Consider the following 23,619-nt stretch of genomic DNA (forward strand, 5'->3'; position numbering starts at 1 on the left):
TTGGACAAATTTTGTTTAGTTGTGCTCGTAAGCCTATGTATGTGTCCACTAAGATTGCGTACCATCAAACTAAGTTCGGACTTATTCATTCCGAGAAAGTTTAGAGTCCTACCAAATCGGAGTCATAAAATTCTATAGGGATTTCAGTGGTCCTAACTACCGCTTCATTTTCATTACAGCAATTACATTCTCTCTTTCGTAAATAAGATCATCTTTTCGGATTACATTAGTTGTTACAATCGGTACATAGGATTAAAATAGAATTACGCAATGTAATGACCCGGGCAATGGCAAGAGCATTCAGATAGATATTGGTATTTCATTCTGTCCATCTCGAGCCTCAATTAACAGGGTTTTGAGCAAAAGTGTCGACTTATTCTACTGACCTTGCTTGATACTACTTTCGCTGGACATTTTTTGGCCGATTATAATTTGCGTCGTTCCAAAGCAATAATAAAATTATCGTCTGAGCCAATATGACCCTTCGCCATTTATTTATGTACAGAGTTCGCCGTACGAGAACAGACATCAATGATCATTTTCAGAGTCTTCAGGTGTGATTTGTAAGTGAATATATTGTATAATCCTTATTTCTACTACCTATGTTTGTCAAATACTAACTTATTGAGAGTAAACTATTATATGATTTTTGTTACCTGATTATATACCTTCTCCTCACCACATATTTAAATTGACCTTAACCCACGCTGAATTCTTAAATAATATGTGTACAGTAAGTATTAAACCTTCACAAGTGCACTTTTAAATAATTGTCTTAATCTAAATTAATTTAACACATGATTAAATTTAATAATGCCGCAGATAATACGAAATGCAACTTGTATAAAGATATAAAGATAAACGAACATGGGTTTGTACTGCATTTGCTGTCAGTCATGTTATGGGAATTAATAAAAATAATGTTATCCTGTGTTTTTAACTTAATTTTTATTACTATTTAAAATTTTATTTTTAAAGTTTAAAAAAGAGATATGTATACAAAGACCTGAATTATAGTTTTTCAGCTATTAAGACATAACAACGAGGAGATAATTCCTCATCCATAATTTTTTCATAGCGTACATTGATTTTTAAGTTAAATTTTAATGCTGTCTCCTCCATATAGCATAGACGATCGTAGAGCACCAGATTTTCACAAAGTTTCTAAAGCAAAATGAGAGAAAATAGAAAAAGTGCTGTTTTTTATAGATGTAAGACAAATTTTCTGAAAGAAGCTTAATGAGCCCCTAATATTATGAAAATAGGTTTATCTAAAAATTAGTTGAAACGATAGATATTATAACATATTATGGCCTATTTTCAATAACTTTTGAACTACAAAAATCGTATGCGCCAAAATTAATTTAATAATATTAAAACTTTCGACCTGCACCTTGCGCTCAAGGTATATATGGAAATATAGACGGACAGACGGAGATGGTTTAATCGATTTGCCGATTTGCATACACTAACTTGGGTATAGCACCATGGATCATGTTGCGTTACAAACATCAGCACCCTTCACAACTTTAATGCTGTAGGATATAAATTTGACTGTCCTCATGCGTTTAAAAGAACCAAATTCAAAACATAGACTCAGGAATACTTCATCTCTAGACAATTTTAATAAAATTGAGTCAACCCTTTGGAAATTAAAGAAAAATTTTCCCTTTTAGAGATTCCTCTACTAAATTACTTCTAAAAAGTTCTCAAGAAACCAGTTGTTTGATTATAATTATTCATTGGTTATACAAATATTGTTAAAAAACATCCTAGATCCGAAACAACTAGGTCGGATAGTTCAATTTAAATCCGTATATAGAAATAGAATGTATTTAAAAATCGAGTTACATCCTTGGATTTCAATTTTCCACGGATATAGTAGTGTAAATAGTAAGAAGATCAGATCGAGTGAAGTATTTCTTACACCAATTTTTAAGAACCGATACCCTTGAATACTTCATTTGACAATTGTATCATGTGTTAAGTCCAGCGAACACATATTCTCATGCCCAAAACATCAAAAGCTTCTGATTCCTCATTTCTTACATATCGCACAGCTAATTCAAAAGTAACCCAACTCAAATTGAGTCAAGTTTTGTGATATTCTCCATCAAAACTCTTATTCAAAAAATATATTTTATGGCACCTTATGGCTGCTGGTCACAAAGAGTATTCTTGCGCTATCACTAGGTATTTATTGCCTAAAATGAATATGTTCAGACCATCCTATCTTCTGGTCTTCAAAAGTTCAATAGGTACACTGGTATCGGTTATTAATGATCTTTATAGGAGTTATCGTAATGAAGATAAGGAGGAGATGATAGCACAACTTCTATGCGATTGTCCAGTTCTAGTAAAGGATCGTGAACGAACATTGGGTAAGTACATTAAGCTGAATATGTTTAGATCATTCTATCTTCAGGTCTTCAAAAGTCTCTGTTAGGTCCTCAGGTATCGGTTATTACTTCCATTTTATTACTTTTGGTACATATCTCCCCCTTATCTCCTCTCCATTCTCTTACAGGCAAGCACAAAGGGACCTTTTTTAATCCAAATGTATCTGTGACAATATCTATGTTGTAACAGTCTGAAATACCTGACCTTTAAAATGTACGAGTCCGAAATAAGTAAAAAAGTATAGTCGCGAAGGTGAAAATTTCGAAAAAATATAATTAAACACAACGCCAAACTAGAAAAGGTACAGTTTTATAATATTGCACTCTAGAACTACTTTCTAGACCTAATAAAATGTTTCCCGTTTATGATTTTATTAAAATTAAATATAATTCAGACTTTCAATTTAAAATGAAACACTTACCTGCATAGATGTTTGTAGACATGTCAAACCTTCTGCCAGTTTGCCACCATTTGGATATTTTTCTACAGTTTCAAAATATCTCAAGCGATGTCGTTCCGACCAAGCTATAAAATCATTTGTGCTCTTACTTTTTAAACCATAAAAACGACTAAATGTTTCAAAACTTTTCAAATCCTCAGCCGACAAAGAACTCAGATTAATAGTTTCTTCTTTACGTTTTACCACTATTAATTCCTGCTCCTCCTCCTGCTCTCCCTCCGTTTTTAGCAATTCTGCTACAGCTCTTAAAAACATTTCATTACCATGTTTAAGATGTTCACATGATGAACATTTGCTCCAACGTTTTAAAGTCTGCTGACAGGCTAAACGTAGAAAGGGACGATTTAAATATGTTGCAAAAGTTTCATTAGTTTCAGCATAATTGGACTTGTCAGCATTGTTTAGCAGCACTTTTTTAAGACTTTCACTTAAGGGGAAATTTCTAAACCTTAAAGCAGTCGTGGTGACCGCATTCTCATCACACACCTGCAACTTGTGGTAACAACATGGCATAATGATTAGATGCTGTACTTGCGGCATTTGTAGAAAGAGTTTTAAGGATGTTATAGTTAAATCAGCACATGCATGTAAACCAATTATTGCCATCTTAGTGGTTGTTGTTTGTGGTGGCACTTGCTGATAATTCAATTTGAAAACTTCCTCTACAGTTTGAACAATGAATTCTTGTGATTTTTCTGTTATAAATTGTTGTCGATATTGTATAGAGTTGTTGGCAGTAGGCATGTATGTCTTTACACGTTTCTCTGCCGCTTCTACGCGATAGGTGTCGGCTTCTAAACCCAATACCATGATATTACTATTTAGTTTATACAACAACTCACTTAAATAGCCTAAACCAGAACCAAAGTCTATTAGCACATATTTATCTTGCTGCTCATTTCCATTTTCATTTAATTTTAAATTTTCCTTTACCACTGCAGCCAATCTTTGTATTTCATGTTGTTTTTTAACATTCATCTTTTTAAGATTTTCCATTTTAATTGTTTTTTCCATATCTCTAGGCTCTTTGAAGGCCTCCGGGGGTATTAATTCGTTTAATTGGTCACGAAAGTTCTTTATACTTTCTTCATTTAAAAGGTCTAGTTGTTCATGTATATAGGGAAACCTATTTAGTTCTTCATTTGTTATTTCTTTGAAGTAATTTTGATACCCTTGTGGCATTTGTTTTAAAATGCCGGCTTTTAGAAATCCAGTATTTGCTTCTCTATAAATCCATGAATATTTCTTAAGAAATTCGTTAACTTCGTGAAAATATTCACTGGAATTGGTGAAACCTTTAGGAAGAGACATATCTGAAATAAAAAGTATTATTACTTAATTATACATTAAAAAAACAATTAAACAATTAAGTTTTTAAAGTAAAATAATATTTTAATATTATTATATTATATCGAAGAAAGAAGAAGATATCACAGTGGTTAAACCTTTATTTTAAAGTCAACAGTTTGGACTTTCAGATTATATTTCGAGCTGTTATAGCGTCTCAAATCTGGCCAAAAACTGTTTTTTTCCAAACATTATGTACGACTATGGGGCCAGATTTGGATTTAGCGCTCCTCAAACCAAAAGTTAACATTGGCCTATGGGTTTAAGAAGAAGTGTACGATCGTAATGTAGTTAGTTTAGTTAGTTAATTAGTTAGTTAGTTAGTTAGTTAGTTAGTTAGTCAGTTAGTTAGTTAGTTTAGTTAGTTAGTTAGTTAGTTAGTTAGTTTAGTTAGTTAGTTAGTTAGTTAGTTAGTTGTTAGTTAGTTAGTTAGTTAGTTAGTTAGTTAGTTAGTTAGTTAGTTAGTTAGTTAGTTAGTTAGTTAGTTAGTTAGTTAGTAGTTAGTTAGTTAGTAGTTAGTTAGTTTTAGTTCGTTAGTTCGTTAGTTCGTTAGTAGTTAGTAGTTCGTTAGTTAGTTCGTTCGTTAGTTCGTTTAGTTAGTTAGTTGTTCTTAGTTAGTTAGTTAGTTCGTTAGTTCGTTCGTTCGTTTTCGTTCGTCGTTCGTTCGTTCGTTCGTTCGTTCGTTCGTTCGTTAGTTCGTTCGTTAGTTCGTTTCGTTCGTTCGTTTCGTTCGTTAGTTCGTTTCTTCGTTCGTTCGTTTTTTTGTTCGTTCGTTCGTTCGTTCGTTCGTTCGTTAGTTCGTTCGTTCGTTAGTTCGTCTCGTTTCCTTCGTTCGTTCGTTTCGTTCGTTCGTTCGTTCGTTCGTTCGTTCGTTCGTTCGTTCTCGTTCGTTCGTTCGTTCGTTCGTTTCGTTCGTTCGTTCGTTCGTTCGTTCGTTCGTTCGTTAGTTCGTTCGTTCGTTCGTTCGTTCGTTCGTTCGTTCGTTCGTTCGTTCGTTCGTTCGTTCTTTCGTTCGTTCGTTCGTTCTTCGTTCGTTCGTTCGTTCGTTCGTTCGTTCGTTCGTTCGTTTCGTTCGTTCGTTCGTTCTTTCGTTCGTTCGTTTCGTTCTTGTTCGTTCGTCTTCGTTCGTTCGTTCGTTCGTTCGTTCGTTGTTCGTTGTTCGTTCTTTCGTTCGTTTCGTTCGTTCGTTTCGTTCGTTCGTTCGTTTTTCGTTTCGTTCGTTCGTTCGTTCGTTCGTTCGTTGTTCGTTCGTTTCGTTTCGTTCGTTCGTTCGTTCTTGTTCGTTCGTTCGTTCGTTCGTTCTTTTCGTTCTTCTTCGTTCGTTTCGTTCGTTCGTTCGTTCGTTCGTTCGTTCGTTCGTTCTTTCGTTCGTTCGTTCGTTCGTTCGTTCGTTTTCGTTCGTTCGTCGTTCGTTCGTCGTTCGTTCGTTCGTTCTTGTTCGTTCGTCGTTGTTCGTTGTTCGTTCGTTGTTCGTTCGTTCGTTCGTTCGTTCGTCGTTCGTTCGTTCGTTCGTTCGTTTCGTTGTGTTCGTTCGTTCGTTCGTTCGTTCGTTCTTCGTTCGTTCGTTCGTTCGTTCGTTCGTTCGTTAGTTCTTCTTTTGTTGTTCGTTCGTTGTTCGTTCGTTCGTTCGTTCGTTCGTTTTCGTTCTTTCGTTCGTTGTTCGTTTCTTTCGTTCGTTCGTTCGTTCGTTCGTTCGTTCGTTTCGTTCGTTCGTTCGTTCGTTCGTTCGTTCGTTTCGTCTTTCGTTCGTTCGTTTTCGTTCGTTGTTCGTTCGTTCTTCGTTCGTTCGTTCGTTTCGTTCGTTTTCGTTCGTTCGTTCGTTCGTTCGTTCGTTCGTTCGTTCGTTCGTTCGTTCGTTCGTTCGTTCGTTCGTTCGTTCTTCTCGTTCGTTCGTTCCAAGATTCGTTCATTAGTTCCTTCCGTTTGCCATCGCTGCCTGCCCTGTTCATCTTAACAAAATAAAACTAGGCCTCCATAGGGTCTCCTGTGCTCTCCTTTACCAGTGCCTTAGATGTGAAACGAAACCACGACGTAATTGACTTTTGATACGTGATCATGGACAAGCAGATAGGAGATCACGGGTAAGCATATAGTAAGAACAAACCCATGCGGTCATCTATGGTTACACAAATGACTCTTAACTGGAGACATAACTGTTCTACATTGGAAAACCGAAATATAATACCGGCTAATCACAACATTACCTTTTAGGCGGAAATCCGTAGCATCATGGAATGTATAAAATTAATTGGATTTAATACCACGCCAACAGAGGTTAACATATTTTCGGGTAGACAGAAGGTTCTTAGCAGGGTCACCTGCTAAGTCCAATGACCGTATTGTGAGAGAGCCATAACCGAATACTCTTCTTGAAGAGGTTAACCTGACAAATGAAAAACCGTTCGTCGTAAAGAGTACCGAATTAAAAATATATTCGAGAGAATCCCATAAGGCAACAGATGACTCACAGAGTAGTGACTGTGGGACTAAAGTTGAGAAGAGATTGGTATGAGATGCGGAATAAATCAGCGGTATATGGATCTAGCCTCGTATATATGCTCGTATGAATGTGTGGGATATTTTCTCTTGATAAATGAAAATGTTCTGGTTTGAATGGTGGTGGAAGTATGGTATCTTGTTCGGTTGACACCATAAGAATTCGTTTCTTTGCCCAGATGTGTTCCGGCTCGGCTCTGTTCAAACCTGTTCATATGGAAGTTATGTAACGGACCAGCAATGGTCAGAGATTAGATAGATTTGCGAGTACTTAAGCAAAGCGCTTGTATCATCGTATGGGAGCAATGTATACAAAAGGAATATACATTTCACAAAAACTATATTCCTCTTTTCCCTTAAATATCGGATTATTTGAAAACCAAAGTAAATAAAATACGCAAAATTATTTAATATTTAACGTTTCGTTTATTACTATTTCTAATGTATGTTTTTATTTAAGTGTATAGTTTAACATTTAAAAATGTTCAATTAACATTTTTTTATTCTCCTGTTTGCAAGTGCAAACTACAATAAGAAATAACTTAACAATTAAACAATTTTGTTTATTACCAATTTTCTGTTACTTGCTGAAGAACATTTAAGATTTTGAAAATCATTTCATCATAAAGTTTAAATTTGCAGATGCAACAAGTGCAAGTTACAAAAATTTAATTTAAAAAAAAAAATAAAAACTGAAAACAAAATTTAAAAAAATCAGTACCAAAAACAACTAAAGCAAAAATATTCCTTTAAATTAAGCAACATTTAATATTAATAATTAAATATATTTAATGAATATAAACGCAGATTAGTATATACTAAAATAAAGTATAAAATGTGAATATTTTTACACATAAAAAAATACATTAAATAACAAATATTTATAATAGTAAAAAAAGAAGAACAGCAACAGTCAAAGCTAAATTTTATATAAAATTGACCACTACGACTGAGGGATTTACAGTGAAACAAAATCATAAGGAATTAAAGTTAAAAATTACATCGATTATAGTTAAATTTATTGAATAGTCTTCCATTTTAATTTGGTAACAGTTTCCAATTCTTTATTTTCCGGTCCCAATATACATTTGCCATAGTAGGCGGGTGCTGTTTTAAAGTACTTCTCCACCACTTGTTGCAATTCGTTCATGGTAACGGCCAGCATACGAGAACGATATTTCATGAACATTTCCTGTGAAACGCCATACAAAAAGAAGTCTATACCCATATTGCCGGGTGCTATGGGAGCATCTAATTGCTGCAATACACCCAATTTGGCTTCAAACAAAGTTTGTTCGGTTATTTGAGAATTGTTGTCTTGTAGCCATTGATAGGTGTTATCGAAGGCTTCGAGGGTTTTCGTTGAATTGGGATCGCGGTAACTGAAAAAGCTAAATATGCCATCAGAGCCCAATTTAGCACCGGCACCATAAGCACCATTTTGTTCTCTAACTACCGGCAATAGATATTTGGCTGAAATGAGTTTTGCTAAAACTCTGAGTGTGGGATGATCACGGTGTGTATAGGGTACGGTAAACATGGCCTTGGCACAATAGTTTACTGGTATGTTCATAACAAAATGTTGGCAACTGGGCTCTAAAAGTTGTACCTTATTTTCCACCTTTTCCACAGCATGTTCGGGCAAATCGTTAAGGAACTGTTCGTAGTGTTTTATAAACTCGGGATAAAATTCATCCGATATATTGACTGCCGTGCGCATGGACTTTTTATTGAATAATTTCTGACCCAATAACTTCAAATTATCCATAATTTGTTGTGTGCTGTGATTCTTAACATATTGTTTCATGTGTTCTATATGCTCAACGCCGGCCAACAAGGACTTCAGTCTGGCAGAGTCAGTAACTAGACCAGCACAGGATTGCATGGCATATAAGTGACCTGAATTGGCTATGCCTACCGCTATGCTGGACATGTAGTTGTCTATTAACATTTTAACACGTTCCTCATCGTCCATTTTGTAATTCATTAAAAGTTCTTTGCTTAAATCGAACATAGCGGGAACATTTTTATCCAAAGCATGGGTAGTCATTAGTATACCCAAGTTATAGGTTTTGCTGTCGTAGATATTTTCAGCAAAATGTAGTTTGAAGTTAATGCCAGCAGTCTTGGAGAGCACAAGTTTATCGAAATCTCTGTAGTCATAATTCTTAGTGCCCATATCGTTGATTATATTACAGAAAAGAGGTATTAAAAGCATTTCCTCCTGGCTCAAAGTGGTGCCATCAAAGTAACATTTGAAATAGGAAATTTCATTGGTTTGCACATTGCACACCTGTGTGGGCACCTCTTTTATTTTCACCACCTCTAGAGGTTCCAATTTGGCAGCTTCCTGCACATCTGTTAACTTAAGACAAGGCAATATGTCCACATTGGGTATGGCCTTTTGAGCTTCTTCCAGTTTCAAACCATTTTCATAGATTTTTGTTCTTTTCTCATGATCCAAAGACATGATTTTCTGCTTCAGCAATTCCAGTTCAGCAGTTTTGAAATTATCTTCATAGGTATCATCCGGTGACATGGTTAAAGTTAATCTGTGGGTATTATTAGCAAAGTACTGGCCTACTTTCTTTTGCAAATAATGAGGATCCTGTTGCAATTGTGCACGGAATTGAGAAATCATGTTGGAAACTCTCAAATTCTCTACCACATCACCCTCATGATTCCACAAGGGTGTAGAATTGAACAATAAACCCAAACCGAATTGTGGCGACTGGTGTTTCAAAGACAACTCTATATTATGTAAAACACTTTCGATATGCTGCTTATCGAAACCCTTTTCCATAACCTCTTTGATGGTAGCATCATATAATTCTTGTGCTCGACCAAAATCTTCTACTCTCAAATCCTGCAAACCCACACAGAAGAAGGTATCCTTAATTTGAGGATCAAAACCGGTGGTCTGATTATAACCACCCGAGAAATTAGGCTCTATCCAATTGCGATAGAAGGGAGAGTTAGGTCCTCTAACCAATAGCTCCGACAAAACATACAAAACAAATGTCTCTTGTATATCCGTAACATCAGACATTAGTAAAGCAATAGCTATTTGATTTTGTTTCTCGAAAGGAGCTCCCATATTATCAAAACGACTAGAGATATGTACATTACGAGGTTTATCCCATCTCGGCTGATTTGGTATACGACTGTAGGAGTTATCAATATGTTCATATTTACTCAAATATTCCTTGTCAACATAACCCAAAGTTTTGATTAAATCAAAAGAGCCATAGGTATAGATGCGAGCATTGCTGGGATGATAATATTTACGATGAAAATCCACCAGATTGGCATGTGTTAATTTGGGTATTTCCAAGGGATTGCCACCCGAAACATAACCATAGGTATGATCGGGCAATAGATTATTGAGCAGATTTTGACCAAACACAGAGGCATTTTCCGAAAAGGCTCCCTTCATTTCATTGTATACCACACCCTTGATGACATATTCGGATTCTTTGTCCTTTAGGTTAGAATGCTCAAGACGCCAGCCTTCCTGTAGAAAATCTAAATATTCTAAATTGGGTCTGAAAGTAAAAAAGAAGAAATAAATTTTAATGAAAATTTTAAATATTAAAGCGATTTTTGTAGAGATATTAATTATTATGACATAAAAAGAAATTATTTAAAACGTTTTTTCTTTTGTTTTAGATGCATTTAATTAAGTAGTAATTAATTAGACGTGTTTTCATTAGGCACCTTTTTAAGATTTTAACATTAACATGATGTTTTTCTTAACTTTGAACAGACAGCTGGTTATTAATTTTGTTTTGGCAAATATTCAACATTTTTTAATATATCATTTGTTTTACTCTTAATATTTTTATGTGATAATCAAGTCAAAGATCAAAGGAAATATTAAACGAATTTTTAAGTACTTATAATGATACATTAATCAAAGAAAAATTTAAAAATTATGACTTAATTTCGTTAGATCTGCAGAACAAGAGCGTTTATTATATCTCGGAAACTAAGTCCTTAAGTACTGAACCCCTTATTAGATTATGGTATATATTTAGCTGTTACAACAACAACAACCTGATTTTCAAACGGAAGTAGTCCTTATAAAGTTATAGCTAATTTAAATAGACGTTATTGCATAAGTTATACTCTTATGACAAATCATAATGGGTAAATTTCGAAAAACGAAAAAATTTCTTTAAGATCTAAACAATTACTAAGATAAAGCATTAAATATAATCCCTCAATATACAAATATTAAAGCAATTCCTTGTGCAAACGCCTGAGAATAAGGCAATTGCAGTAATAGTAAAAAAAGGAAACAAAAAAATAAAACTTCATACACTCACCTGAACACAGCATCCAAATAGATTTTTTGTAAATTTCTAAAATCAGTCTCGTTCATCGAGGAGAAAGGATACATAGTATAGTCCGGACCAGTCATAGCATTCATAAATGTAGCCACCGAACGATTGAGCATTTTAAAGAAGGGATCTCTAACAGGATACTTTTTCGAACCACACAGTACACTATGTTCCAAAATGTGCGGTAAACCAGTCGAATCGAAAGGAGTTGTGCGGAAATTAACAGAAAATACATTATTGGCATCGTTACGATCCAAATACCACAATTCGGTGCCAGTGACCAAGTGACGGAAAGTATAGGACATAATACCAAATTCGGGTACATGTTCAGTGCGTACACATTCAAAACCTTCATATTTTTCACCCTCCTTAAATTTACGATCCAATTGTGTGATCACTGTGGGTGTTTCGAGATTTATTTTACCCTTAGCCGCCGGACGCATATCCTGGCCAGTGTTAACTATTTTCGAATAACATAACTTTTGCCGTATGTTCTGGTCAATGACCGGCTTTATGAACTGCAAACGTTTTAACATTTTCCTGCTGCTGCTGTTGCTTTCTTTGTTACAATTTCAGTTTGTTTTAATTTCTTTCGTTCAGTTTCGTTGCTTTAGTTCTTGTTTCTATAAAACAAAAACGTTTGATAATATTCTGTTTTTAATACAATTTTTTATTCTTTTATTTTAATTTAATAAATTTCACAAAATACACACACTGTTACATCAGCACGGCAGCGACATGTTTAGCATAAAAATTATTTCGTATTAAATGTCTGCCGCACTTTTTTAATAATTTGTTTATACTGTTCAATCAAACACAGCTTTTTACGCTTTTTATATTGCATTTACTTACCGTTTTCAGTTAATTTTTTATTAATTATTTATATTATTCGCTCTAAAAATAAATCAGAAAATTCTAACTGCAACATGGAAAAATCGTGAAAACAAAATTTTTTGACACTTTTTGGTGTGAGAGGAGGAAAGACCTGCGCCTACAAAAATTAACGACGGCGTCGGTTGACACTAAAAAATTCGGCGGCGGATAAATATACAGCTGTGTTTTTTTTAATTTTAATCAAACTTATTTTAATATTATTTTTCTATTTTTTACAACTTTGTATATTTTCTTTTATTACTTTATTCATTGTTCTTCATTTTGCTTCTTATCGCTTTTATGTTCTCTCTCTCTCTTTATAATAATAGCCCAGGAAAATAAGGATTTTGGTGCTGATTTTTAAATAGCTAAATAATGCAATTTAGGAAATTCAATTCTCTATAGAAATTATGATAACATCAAAACACGTACGAGGCATAATAAGCGCAATATTCGCTAAAAACAGAATGTTGTAACCTTTGACATCCAATATGTCGCTTAGCAAACTCGATATTTTCGGTGATTTTAAATCCCTTACTGATTATGCTAAGGAGAAGCTATGTGCCAATTTTCATTAAGCTATCTGAAATTCCCCAGAATGCTCATTATTTTGCCTAATATTCCTGGGGTAATAATATATTATAACCCATTATAATGTTTTACCGACCATAAAAGGGATATTCTAAAGACGAAATTTTAAAGTTATAACTTTAAAACTTATAAAACTATACAGGAGTCTTTTCCGATATTTGCGACAAAAGTTCGTTGGGCCAATTCTTATGACTAGTCCACATGTGAAATTTTATTAATATGGGGCAAACTGTTTAGAAATTACAGACTTATTTCCCTTTATTTGTCCATTATCCCACTGTACATCACACTATTAACTGGTGCAGAAAAGATTAAGTGGGATTCCTAAAAACTTCTGGCATCACATGATTTTCTTCGTGTGGCAACTTCATCCACAATCTATCATTATTGTAATTAGGGATGGTAATTTTATTAAAAGTACTAGTTGGTACCAAACTACTCTATGTAAATAAATAATATATAAATTTTTAATAAATATATTTTTATTAGAATGCATTTAACTTTAATTTATAATATAATTATTATAACATTAATATATTTACAATAATAATTCTGTTTAAAAGTCATAATTTTAGGAAAAGTACCAAAAATCTCGCAAAGATACCAACACACATAATATAACAATATTGTATTTTGACCAACACTGTTAATTTGTTATTGTTTTGCTTAGCACTTTGACATCTAAATAAAAAACAAAACAAATTTTTAATAAAAAAATTAAGTTTATTTAGTTAATTTAATTAAATTCCGCAAAATGGACGATTCCGAACACTCGGAAGGCACTGGAATGCGTATGTCACTACGTGAACGGCCACGAAAGTTGCATGCTGAACGTCGACTCCGTGAACGAGATGAATTAAAGTTCCTTGATGATTTCGAGCCGGATAAATCGAATCGTGAAAAGCGCAAGCTGAAGCGAAAACCACCAACTAACAACCGCAGTCTGTATGATGAGTATGGTAATATACGCCACAATGGCATGGATGTTTGTGATTGCATGGACGATGAGTGTCCTGGCTGCTGGTATGACTGCGAAAATTGCGGCTCGAACAAGTGTGGTGTTCAGTGTCGAGTAAATCGTAAATTTTTCTATGAATCCATAACATTTGATGGCAAAGATGCGACAATAAGAAATAAACACTTTCCAACTAAGTGATTTTGTGGAATTTAAAGGACTTATTATGATTTAATTTTACTTTATTATACGTTTAAATTAAGAAATATACTTTTACATAAATTATACAAAAAAAAAGTCTTAAAAATTATACAAATAAATACAGACATCATGAAATAGAACGCTGCAATATTATTTATTTTCTTTTGTATCCAGCATCGGCGAAAGAGGTATGTATGTACATATATGTGAAAGATGTAATCTTTTCTATTCATATAGATCGAAATCTCCATTTAGATTCTATTGAGATTTCGATCGATATTGTATGCCGTGATTTGGTACCTGGACTATATAATTGACTATAGAAACGACTTTGGATTCAACCAAATAATAAATTATGGACTAGATTATATACCATACTATAGACTAGAATAGACTACAAACAGATCTACTGGTGGGAGTACCGCGATAATTTTCCATAACAAAATGTACCATAGACAAGACTATACTATACACAACACTAAATACTAGAACATAGACTGCTTATAGGACAGACCGTAGACTAGATCATATAATGGACTACAGACTAAACTATAGGCTAGACTATAGACTGAACTATAAAATATACTATAGACTAGACTAGAAAAAATACTGAGTAACAAAGATAAAGAATTAAATAAAAATTTGAATTCGCGTGATCATTGTAAAGAAATGTAAATATATAGTTGATTTTATTAATCTGTAAAGTCATACTTACTGTTCCTAATAGTAACAAATTTATTAATTAGAGCAAATTACAAATACGTGCAAGTTAATTGTAAAATAGTTGTATGTACAGTACTATTCGATACCTAAGCAACATTTCCTGATAGTGCACTTCCAAAGCAATTCCAAGCAATTCATGGTTGTAATTTGAAACAAATCTAAACCCAAGGACTAACTTCAGAGTTTTTCCATCACATCAAATTTTCGAGTTATCTCAACATAAATTTAAAAAAATTCTGTGTTTTCGAAATATTCTACACGTTATAGTACCACAAATTCAGCTTTTATTGGAAAGCTTTGGAATAAAGCTTTAACTATCATATTATCTTTAATCTTTTTTAATCTGCACATAAAATTGTTTTTAAGCTAAATGCGTGGTATTTTAGATATGAAGTTAAAGTTCTCTTTAAAGTTAATTTTGTGTACTTTTAACTTGAAATCCAAAAATTTGTTTAGGTTTTGAACAATACTGTATGTTTCTCTAAAATATTCAAATTTTGTATTGCTTTTTTCCAAAACTTACCAGATTTACCGGTTTTACAGTAAATTCTTGCAGTATGTACTAAAAATTGCAACCTAATTCGAATATTAAAAGTTGCAAATCATTTTTATATTCATACTTTTGAAAAGTTAATTCAAAACGATTCAAACCATAGAGCAGCCACTGTATTCCCAAGATAATTCCCTATTCAAATTACTATATACTACAGTAATTCTCTTTATAACCGGCAGTACAAGAAATTCTCTTTTATTTTAATATCACATTTATACACATTTGTGCATAATTACAATTGAACTTGACAAATAGAGAATTCTTTATTTATCAGTTCAGTTTTAGAACAACCATCAACCAATAAACACTATAGTGTTTTATTAGTTTTAATCTGTTCCCCTTTAAATTTACACTATTATACTATTACGTCAAAAATAATGCTACTTTTACTAGCAACAACAAGTCTGTTAATAATTTTAATAGTTTGGCTGAAACATTTAAACCGTGATTATGAATTAACTTCTTTAACGAGAAAAATCAAAACCGTTGATGGTTCATCTTTAAAAAATTCTGTAGCTATTGGCTGTGGTTTTTGGGGCAATAGCTATGATTTGATTTCCATGAACTTGGGTAATAAACAACAAAATATTTAATTAGCAAATGTAAAATTTTATTTAAATTTTAGAACAAATGTTCGATTATTCTCGTACATTTGCTAAAAGATATGGGCGCAGTTATATACAATACTTTTTTTCCTGTCCCGTTTACAATATCATTGATCCGGTAAATGCTGAGCTGATATTAAACGATAATCGTATATTGACCAAAGGTATAGTTTATTCATTTTTACATCCCTTTTTAAAGACTGGACTACTGACGAGCACGGGTAAGTAGAAATATTAAATTTTAAAATTCCGTGACTAATGAAAAATATTAAATTGTTTTTATTATTTAGATAAAAAATGGCATAGCCGACGTCGCTTATTAACGCCTGCATTTCATTTCAATATTTTAACTCAATTTATTGAAATATTTAAGTGAGTTATCGTTTCTTTAATTTTTTTGTTTTTAATCAAAAGCTAATTGTACTGTATTTGGCAAAGTCGACTTTTTATGTACTCTACTATAGTCTAGTCTATAGTCTAGTCAATAGTCTAGTCTAGTCTAGTCTATAGTCTAGTCTATAGTCTAGTCTATAGTCTAGTCTATAGTCTAGTCTATAGTCTAGTCTATAGTCTAGTCTATAGTCTAGTCTTTAGTCTAGTCTATAGTCTAGTCTATAGTCTAGTCTATAGTCTAGTCTATAGTCTAGTCAATAGTCTAGTCTATAGTCTAGTCTATAGTCTAGTCTATAGTCTAGTCTATAGTCTAGTCTATAGTCTAGTCTATAGTCTAGTCTATAGTCTAGTCTATAGTCTAGTCTATAGTCTAGTCTATAGTCTAGTCTATAGTCTAGTCTATAGTCTAGTCTATAGTCGTCTATAGTCTAGTCTATAGTCTAGTCTATAGTCTAGTCTATAGTCTAGTCTATAGTCTAGTCTATAGTCTAGTCTATAGTCTAGTCTATAGTCTAGTCTATAGTCTAGTCTATAGTCTAGTCTATAGTCTAGTCTATAGTCTAGTCTATAGTCTAGTCTATAGTCTAGTCTATAGTCTAGTCTATAGTCTAGTCTTATAGTCTAGTCTATAGTCTAGTCTATAGTCTAGTCTATAGTCTAGTCTATTGTCTAGTCTATAGTCTAGTCTATAGTCTAGTCTATAGTCTAGTCTATAGTCTAGTCTATAGTCTAGTCTAGAGTCTAGTCTATAGTCTAGTCTATAGTCTAGTCTATAGTCTAGTCATAGTCTAGTCTATAGTCTAGTCTATAGTCTAGTCTATAATCTAGTCTATAGTCTAGTCTATAGTCTAGTCTATAATCTAGTCTATAATTCTAGTCTATAGTCTAGTCTATAATCTAGTCTATAATCTAGTCTATAGTCTAAGTCTATAGTCAGTCCTATAGTCTAGTCTATAATCTAGTCTATAGTCTAGTCTATAGTCTAGTCTATAATCTAGTCTATAGTCTAGACTATAGTCTAGTCTATAGTCTAGTCTATAGTCTAGCTATATCTAGTCTATAGTCTATAGTCTAGCCTATAGTCTAGCCTATAGTCTAGTCTATAGTCTAGCCTATAGTCTAGTCTATAGTCTAGCCTATAGTCTAGTCTATAGTCTAGCCTATAGTCTAGTCTATAGTCTAGCCTATAGTCTAGCCTATAGTCTAGTCTATAGTCTAGTCTATAGTCTAGTCTATAGTCTAGTCTATAGTCTAGTCTATAGTCTAGTCTATAGTCTAGTCTATAGTCTAGTCTATAGTCTAGTCTATAGTCTAGTATATAGTCTAGTCTATAGTCTAGTCTATTGTCTAGTCTATAGTCTAGTCTATAGTCTAGTCTATAGTCTAGTCTATAGTCTAGTCTATAGTCTAGTCTATAGTCTAGTCTATAGTCTAGTCTATAGTCTAGTCTATAGTCTAGTCTATAGTCTAGTCTATAGTCTAGTCTATAGTCTAGTCTATAGTCTAGTCTATAATCTAGTCTATAATCTAGTCTATAGTCTAGTCTATAATCTAGTCTATAATCTAGTCTATAGTCTAGTCTATAGTCTAGTCTATAATCTAGTCTATAATCAAGTCTATAGTCTAGTCTATAATCTAGTCTATAATCAAGTCTATAGTCTAGTCTATAGTCCAGTCTATAGTCTAGTCTATAGTCTAGTCTATAGTCTAGCCTATAGTCTAGTCTATAGTCTAGCCTATAGTCTAGCCTATAGTCTAGTCTATAGTCTAGCCTATAGTCTAGCCTATAGTCTAGTCTATAGTCTAGCCTATAGTCTAGTCTATAGTCTAGCCTATAGTCTAGTCTATAGTCTAGTCTATAGTCTAGTCTATAGTCTAGCCTATAGTCTAGCCTATAGTCTAGTCTATAGTCTAGTCTATAGTCTAGTCTATAGTCTAGTCTATAGTCTAGTCTATAGTCTAGTATATAGTCTAGTCTATAGTCTAGTCTATAGTCTAGTATATAGTCCTAGTCTATAGTCTAGTCTATAGTCTAGTCTATAGTCTAGTCTATAGTCTAGTCTATAGTCTAGTCTATAGTCTAGTCTATAGTCTAGTCTATAGTCTAGTCTATAGTCTAGTCTATAGTCTAGTCTAGTCTAGTCTATAGTCTAGTCTATAGTCTAGTCTATAGTCTAGTCTATAGTCTAGCCTATAGTCTAGTCTATAGTCTAGCCTATAGTCTAGTCTATAGTCTAGTCTATAGTCTAGTCTATAGTCTTGTCTATAGTCTAGTCTATAGTCTAGTCTATAATTGAGTCTATAGTCTAGTATATAGTCTAGTCTATAATCGAGTCTATAGTCTAGTCTATAGTCTAGTCTATAGTCTAGTCTATAGTCTAGTCTATAGTCTAGTCTATAGTCTAGTCTATAGTCTAGTCTATAATTGAGTCTATAGTCTAGTATATAGTCTAGTCTATAATCGAGTCTATAGTCTAGGCTGTATTAAAGTCCAAAGTGTAGTCTTGTAGTCTAGTCTATAGTCTAGACCTAATCTTATATATTTTAGTCCTATCTCAAGTTAATCTTATACTTAAATTATTTACGAGCTTATAAACTGATAATACTTTAATTATAAAGTAGAGGGCGAAAAGAGTTTATTTGATACATGTACGTTATACAAAATAATGATATGTACATTAGACCTGCTCTTAAAAATATATATATTTTTTTTTTTTTTTGAGAGAAACTAACCGATTCTTCATTTCAAAATAATCGGATAAAGGCAATCCGTAGAAAAAATTATGTAATAAGCTCCTCTATTAAATGTTATTATAATCGGCCCAAATTTGATCCTTTTATATGTAGATCTAATTCACAATAAAAGTTGACTTCATTTTAAGACAATGTTTCTCAATCATTTCCTTACATGCCAACCGTTTGAGGTAAAATAATTTACTTTATTAGCTTAAGATATTAACAAAGCAAAGATTTTTTAATTATGGTTGATGGGCGGATCGGGGTTAGCTAGTTATATATAAATATATAAAAAAAATTATAATCGCATCCTGTATAAGCAGTTTTTGTAATGCCAATCCTTTTTGCATATATTTTGCATATTTCCTAATCCGATTTCTTTTTATCGGTTAAACTTGTTTGATAATATGTGTTTACACTTTAGCTCTTCCAATTTAGGGCTTATGGAACATTTTAGAATTATTTTGTGGTAGACAGTTCCATTTTTTAAGAAACTTTAATAACTTACTTTTTAAGGGCACCCTAATCTAAATACTTGTGTATGTAGTGTGTATATTTTTTTCACAATTTCTCAAATTGCAGACGCGAATCTTTAAAATTTATTGATAATTTGAATGATAAATTAACAGATGGCCGTACAGATGCTGAAATATCATTAAGCGAACTAATACCTCGATTTACTCTCAATAACATATGTGGTAAGTAAAATAGACATTTGGAGATTAGTTCACCTAATAGAAATACCCTACATTTGTTAAAACATTTGCTTTAAAAGTCAAATATTTGATTTGAGATTATAACTTATAATACCCTTCCAGGTTTTTGAGATATCTAACAATATAATAGAGCGAAGTTACCTTTATTTATAAAGTAATATGATGGTCCTATATTTTGGCTTCAAAATATAGGTTTAACCTTTGTTATATCATGTATATATACTTTTAAATTTCAGATTGAAATAACTCAAAGAAGTAACAAGATAAAAAAGGGGATAAATCTGAAAGCCATTGAAGGGGATTTTCAGATGGCATCATAAATTTTATAAATAAAAGTGAGTTTGCTCTGTTATAACATCTCAAGCACATAATCGGTAAACATAAATCCGATACATGTAAATAGTATACATATATCTTTTAATATCGCTTATTATTATGGTTCAGGAAATGTTAGTTCTTCATTGTTTGATCATGCTCTCATATAAGTTTTTATTTTGAGTTAAATTTGATCTAAGAAATACATTTTTATTTATAATTCAGAAACGGCTCTCGGCGTTAGTCTAGATGATCATTTAGGAGGTGATGATTATCGCCAAAACATTACCGAAGTTGAGGAAAGTCTTATGGAACGTATAAAAAATCCTATAATGGTTTATGATCTACTTTACTATACATTCGGAGATGGCAAGAACTACTTAAAGTCCATGGATAAATTGCATAAATTTTCATCGGACATTATAGAAAAACGACGTATTCAAATGGAAAAAGAAATACAGGAACAGAGTAATTCGGAAACAGCTGAAAATAATGACAAGTAGGTCAATTCTTTTTAAATATTTAAATTTAAAAATATGTCATCAAAACTAAATCCTTTATTTAGCATGTATCGTAAGCAACGTTATGCCATGTTGGATACCATGTTAAGAGCTGAAAAAGATGGTCTCATAGATCATGCTGGCATTTGTGAAGAAGTTGATACTTTTATGTTTGAGGGTTTCGATACCACTTCCATGAATTTAATATTCACTTTAATGAATTTAGCTTTGTATCCAGAAATGCAACAAAAATGTTTCGAAGAAATACAACAGCAGATTTCTGCAGATGAACTTAAGGATTTGGCAATGTCAGAACTGAGTAATCTTAAATATTTAGAATGCTTTATCAAGGAAACCCAACGTTTATATCCCTCAGTACCGATAATAATAAGAGAATGTACCACGGATTTGTCTTTGAAAAATAATTTACTTTTACCCAAGGGTACTCAGGTTAATATACATATTTTCGATATACACAGAAATCCTTTGTATTATGATAAACCCGAGGAATTTAGACCAGAACGTTTTATGTCATCGGAGATGGAAAAACGTCATCCATTTGCCTTTATACCTTTCAGTGCAGGTCAAAGAAATTGTATTGGTAAGATTATTTAGTTTATCTTTTATTGTTCTTTATTAATTAATTTAATTTTTATTTATAGGTCAAAAGTTTGCCATGTTAGAAATGAAGACCTTATTAGTGCATGTGTTAAAGAATTTCAAATTAGAAGCTGTTACCCACCCGAACTCGTTTCAATTTTCGGCTGGCATATTAATACGTACTAGAACTAATATCAAAATTAAAATAAAAAGGCGCCAATAGATTTTGATGCAAATTTTAGTGTTAAATAATAAAATTTAAGAAATGTATATTTGTATTTAGTTTTTAAATAAAGTCACTCACTGGTATTTCTAAAGTAAAAGATATTCAATATAAAAAATAAAATTTTGAAAAAAAAAAAACATTTCATAGATAAAATTAACATTGAAATCCAATCATCGGGCGATATATCCGCAATTACAAGAGACTTTTAAACTATTCACAAACGATTTTTATAGATAAAATTACGACAATTTGACGCATATAAGTTTGTCAGAAGACAAAGTGAAGTTTCAAATTTAGGTTTTTGTGATGTTTTAGCTATAGGTTAGTTGGTTTGTACATATATACATCAAATCCGAAGAAGTACACCTAGGCCTCTATCGGGCCTGCTGTGCGCTCTTTAACGAGTGCTTCAGGTGGAAATAGAACCCACCACCTCCGGTCCACCAGGAACACTAACCTATCGGAGGCCACTTCGAGGCCACCGGCTATAGGTTAAGAGCTCTCGAACGGTCTTCATTCCTTTTCGAGATATTTTGTCTATATCACCCAAATTTAAAAAGGGATATATACTTAGGAGCTTCAGAATAATAATTTCAGTAGACTGATGAATGAAGCTGGAAACTCGACTAACTAACTAACTAGTGGCCTCGGTAGGTTAGTGGTTAGTGTTCTAGTCTGGTAGACCGGAGGTGGTGGATTCGATTCCCACCTGAGGCACTGGTTAAGGAGCGCACAACAGGCCCGATAGAGGCCTAGGTGTATTTCTTCGGATTTGATGTATATACATCCTCCTTTCAAACTAACTAACTAACTAACTAACTAACTAACTAACTAACTAACTAACTAACTAACTAACTAACTAACTAACTAACTACTAACTAACTAACTAACTAACTAACTAACTAACTAACTAACTAACTAACTAACTAACTAACTAACTAACTAACTAACTAACTAACTAACTAACTAACTAACTAACTAACTAACTAACTAACTAACTAACTAACTAACTAACTAACTAACTAACTAACTAACTAACTAACTAACTAACTAACTAACTAACTACTAACTAACTAACTAACTAACTAACTAACTAACTAACTAACTAACTAACTAACTAACTAACTAACTAACTAACTAACTAACTAACTAACTAACTAACTAACTAACTAACTACTAACTAACTAACTAACTAACTAACTAACTAACTAACTAACTAACTAACTAACTAACTAACTAACTAACTACTAACTAACTAACTAACTAACTAACTAACTAACTAACTAACTAACTAACTAACTAACTAACTAACTAACTAACTAACTAACTAACTAACTAACTAACTAACTAACTAACTAACTAACTAACTAACTAACTAACTAACTAACTAACTAACTAACTAACTAACTAACTAACTAACTAACTACTAACTAACTAACTAACTAACTAACTAACTAACTAACTAACTAACTAACTAACTAACTAACTAACTAACTAACTAACTAACTAACTAACTAACTAACTAACTAACTAACTAACTAACTAACTAACTAACTAACTAACTAACTAACTAACTAACTAACTAACTAACTAACTAACTAACTAACTAACTAACTAACTAACTAACTAACTAACTAACTAACTAACTAACTAACTAACTAACTAACTAACTAACTAACTAACTAACTAACTAACTAACTAACTAACTAACTAACTAACTAACTAACTAACTAACTAACTAACTAACTAACTAACTAACTAACTAACTAACTAACTAACTAACTAACTAACTACTAACTAACTAACTAACTAACTAACTAACTAACTAACTAACTAACTAACTAACTAACTAACTAACTAACTAACTAACTAACTAACTAACTAACTAACTAACTAACTAACTAACTAACTAACTAACTAACTAACTAACTAACTAACTAACTAACTAACTAACTAACTAACTAACTAACTAACTAACTAACTAACTAACTAACTAACTAACTAACTAACTAACTAACTAACTAACTAACTAACTAACTACTAACTAACTAACTAACTAACTAACTAACTAACTAACTAACTAACTAACTAACTAACTACTAACTAACTAACTAACTAACTAACTAACTAACTAACTAACTAACTAACTAACTAACTAACTACTAACTAACTAACTAACTAACTAACTAACTAACTAACTAACTAACTAACTAACTAACTAACTAACTAACTAACTAACTAACTAACTAACTAACTAACTAACTAACTAACTAACTAACTAACTAACTAACTAACTAACTAACTAACTAACTAACTAACTAACTACTAACTAACTAACTAACTAACTAACTAACTAACTAACTAACTAACTAACTAACTAACTAACTAACTAACTAACTAACTAACTAACTAACTAACTAACTAACTAACTAACTAACTAACTAACTAACTAACTAACTAACTAACTAACTAACTAACTAACTAACTAACTAACTAACTAACTAACTAACTAACTAACTAACTAACTAACTAACTAAACTAACTAACTAACTAACTAACTAACTAACTAACTAACTAACTAACTAA

At 32.3% G+C, this 23,619-nt stretch overlaps 4 protein-coding genes across 4 annotated transcripts; 2 read left to right on the plus strand and 2 right to left on the minus strand.

The window, feature by feature from the left end:
• Positions 1–1,011: 1,011 nt before the first annotated feature.
• LOC119604535 lies at positions 1,012–3,838 on the minus strand. Its single transcript, XM_037957213.1, has 2 exons — positions 2,822–3,838; positions 1,012–1,164 (listed from the first exon to the last, which is right to left on the minus strand). Exons 1-2 carry the CDS (start codon positions 3,836–3,838, stop codon positions 1,012–1,014), a joined length of 1,170 nt encoding a protein of 389 aa, XP_037813141.1.
• Positions 3,839–7,115: 3,277 nt separating this feature from the next.
• On the minus strand, positions 7,116–12,170 carry LOC119604518 (presequence protease, mitochondrial). Its single transcript, XM_037957196.1, has 3 exons — positions 11,899–12,170; positions 11,032–11,669; positions 7,116–10,248 (listed from the first exon to the last, which is right to left on the minus strand). Exons 2-3 carry the CDS (start codon positions 11,580–11,582, stop codon positions 7,722–7,724), a joined length of 3,078 nt encoding a protein of 1,025 aa, XP_037813124.1. The 5' UTR covers positions 11,583–11,669; positions 11,899–12,170; the 3' UTR covers positions 7,116–7,721.
• Positions 12,171–13,153: 983 nt separating this feature from the next.
• LOC119604521 (ARL14 effector protein) lies at positions 13,154–13,816 on the plus strand. Its single transcript, XM_037957199.1, has one exon. It carries the CDS (start codon positions 13,265–13,267, stop codon positions 13,664–13,666), a length of 402 nt encoding a protein of 133 aa, XP_037813127.1. The 5' UTR covers positions 13,154–13,264; the 3' UTR covers positions 13,667–13,816.
• A 1,409-nt stretch (positions 13,817–15,225) lies between these two features.
• Positions 15,226–21,139, plus strand: LOC119604519 (probable cytochrome P450 4p3). Its single transcript, XM_037957197.1, has 7 exons — positions 15,226–15,512; positions 15,568–15,768; positions 15,838–15,919; positions 19,259–19,374; positions 19,933–20,206; positions 20,273–20,808; positions 20,870–21,139. Exons 1-7 carry the CDS (start codon positions 15,320–15,322, stop codon positions 21,028–21,030), a joined length of 1,563 nt encoding a protein of 520 aa, XP_037813125.1. The 5' UTR covers positions 15,226–15,319; the 3' UTR covers positions 21,031–21,139.
• The last annotated feature ends 2,480 nt before the right edge of the window (positions 21,140–23,619 follow it).

This window comes from Lucilia sericata, unplaced genomic scaffold, assembly GCF_015586225.1.
Source record: "Lucilia sericata isolate MDLA Ls3-8-SP2 unplaced genomic scaffold, ASM1558622v1 Contig000401F_arrow, whole genome shotgun sequence".
Lineage (NCBI taxonomy): Eukaryota > Metazoa > Arthropoda > Insecta > Diptera > Calliphoridae > Lucilia > Lucilia sericata.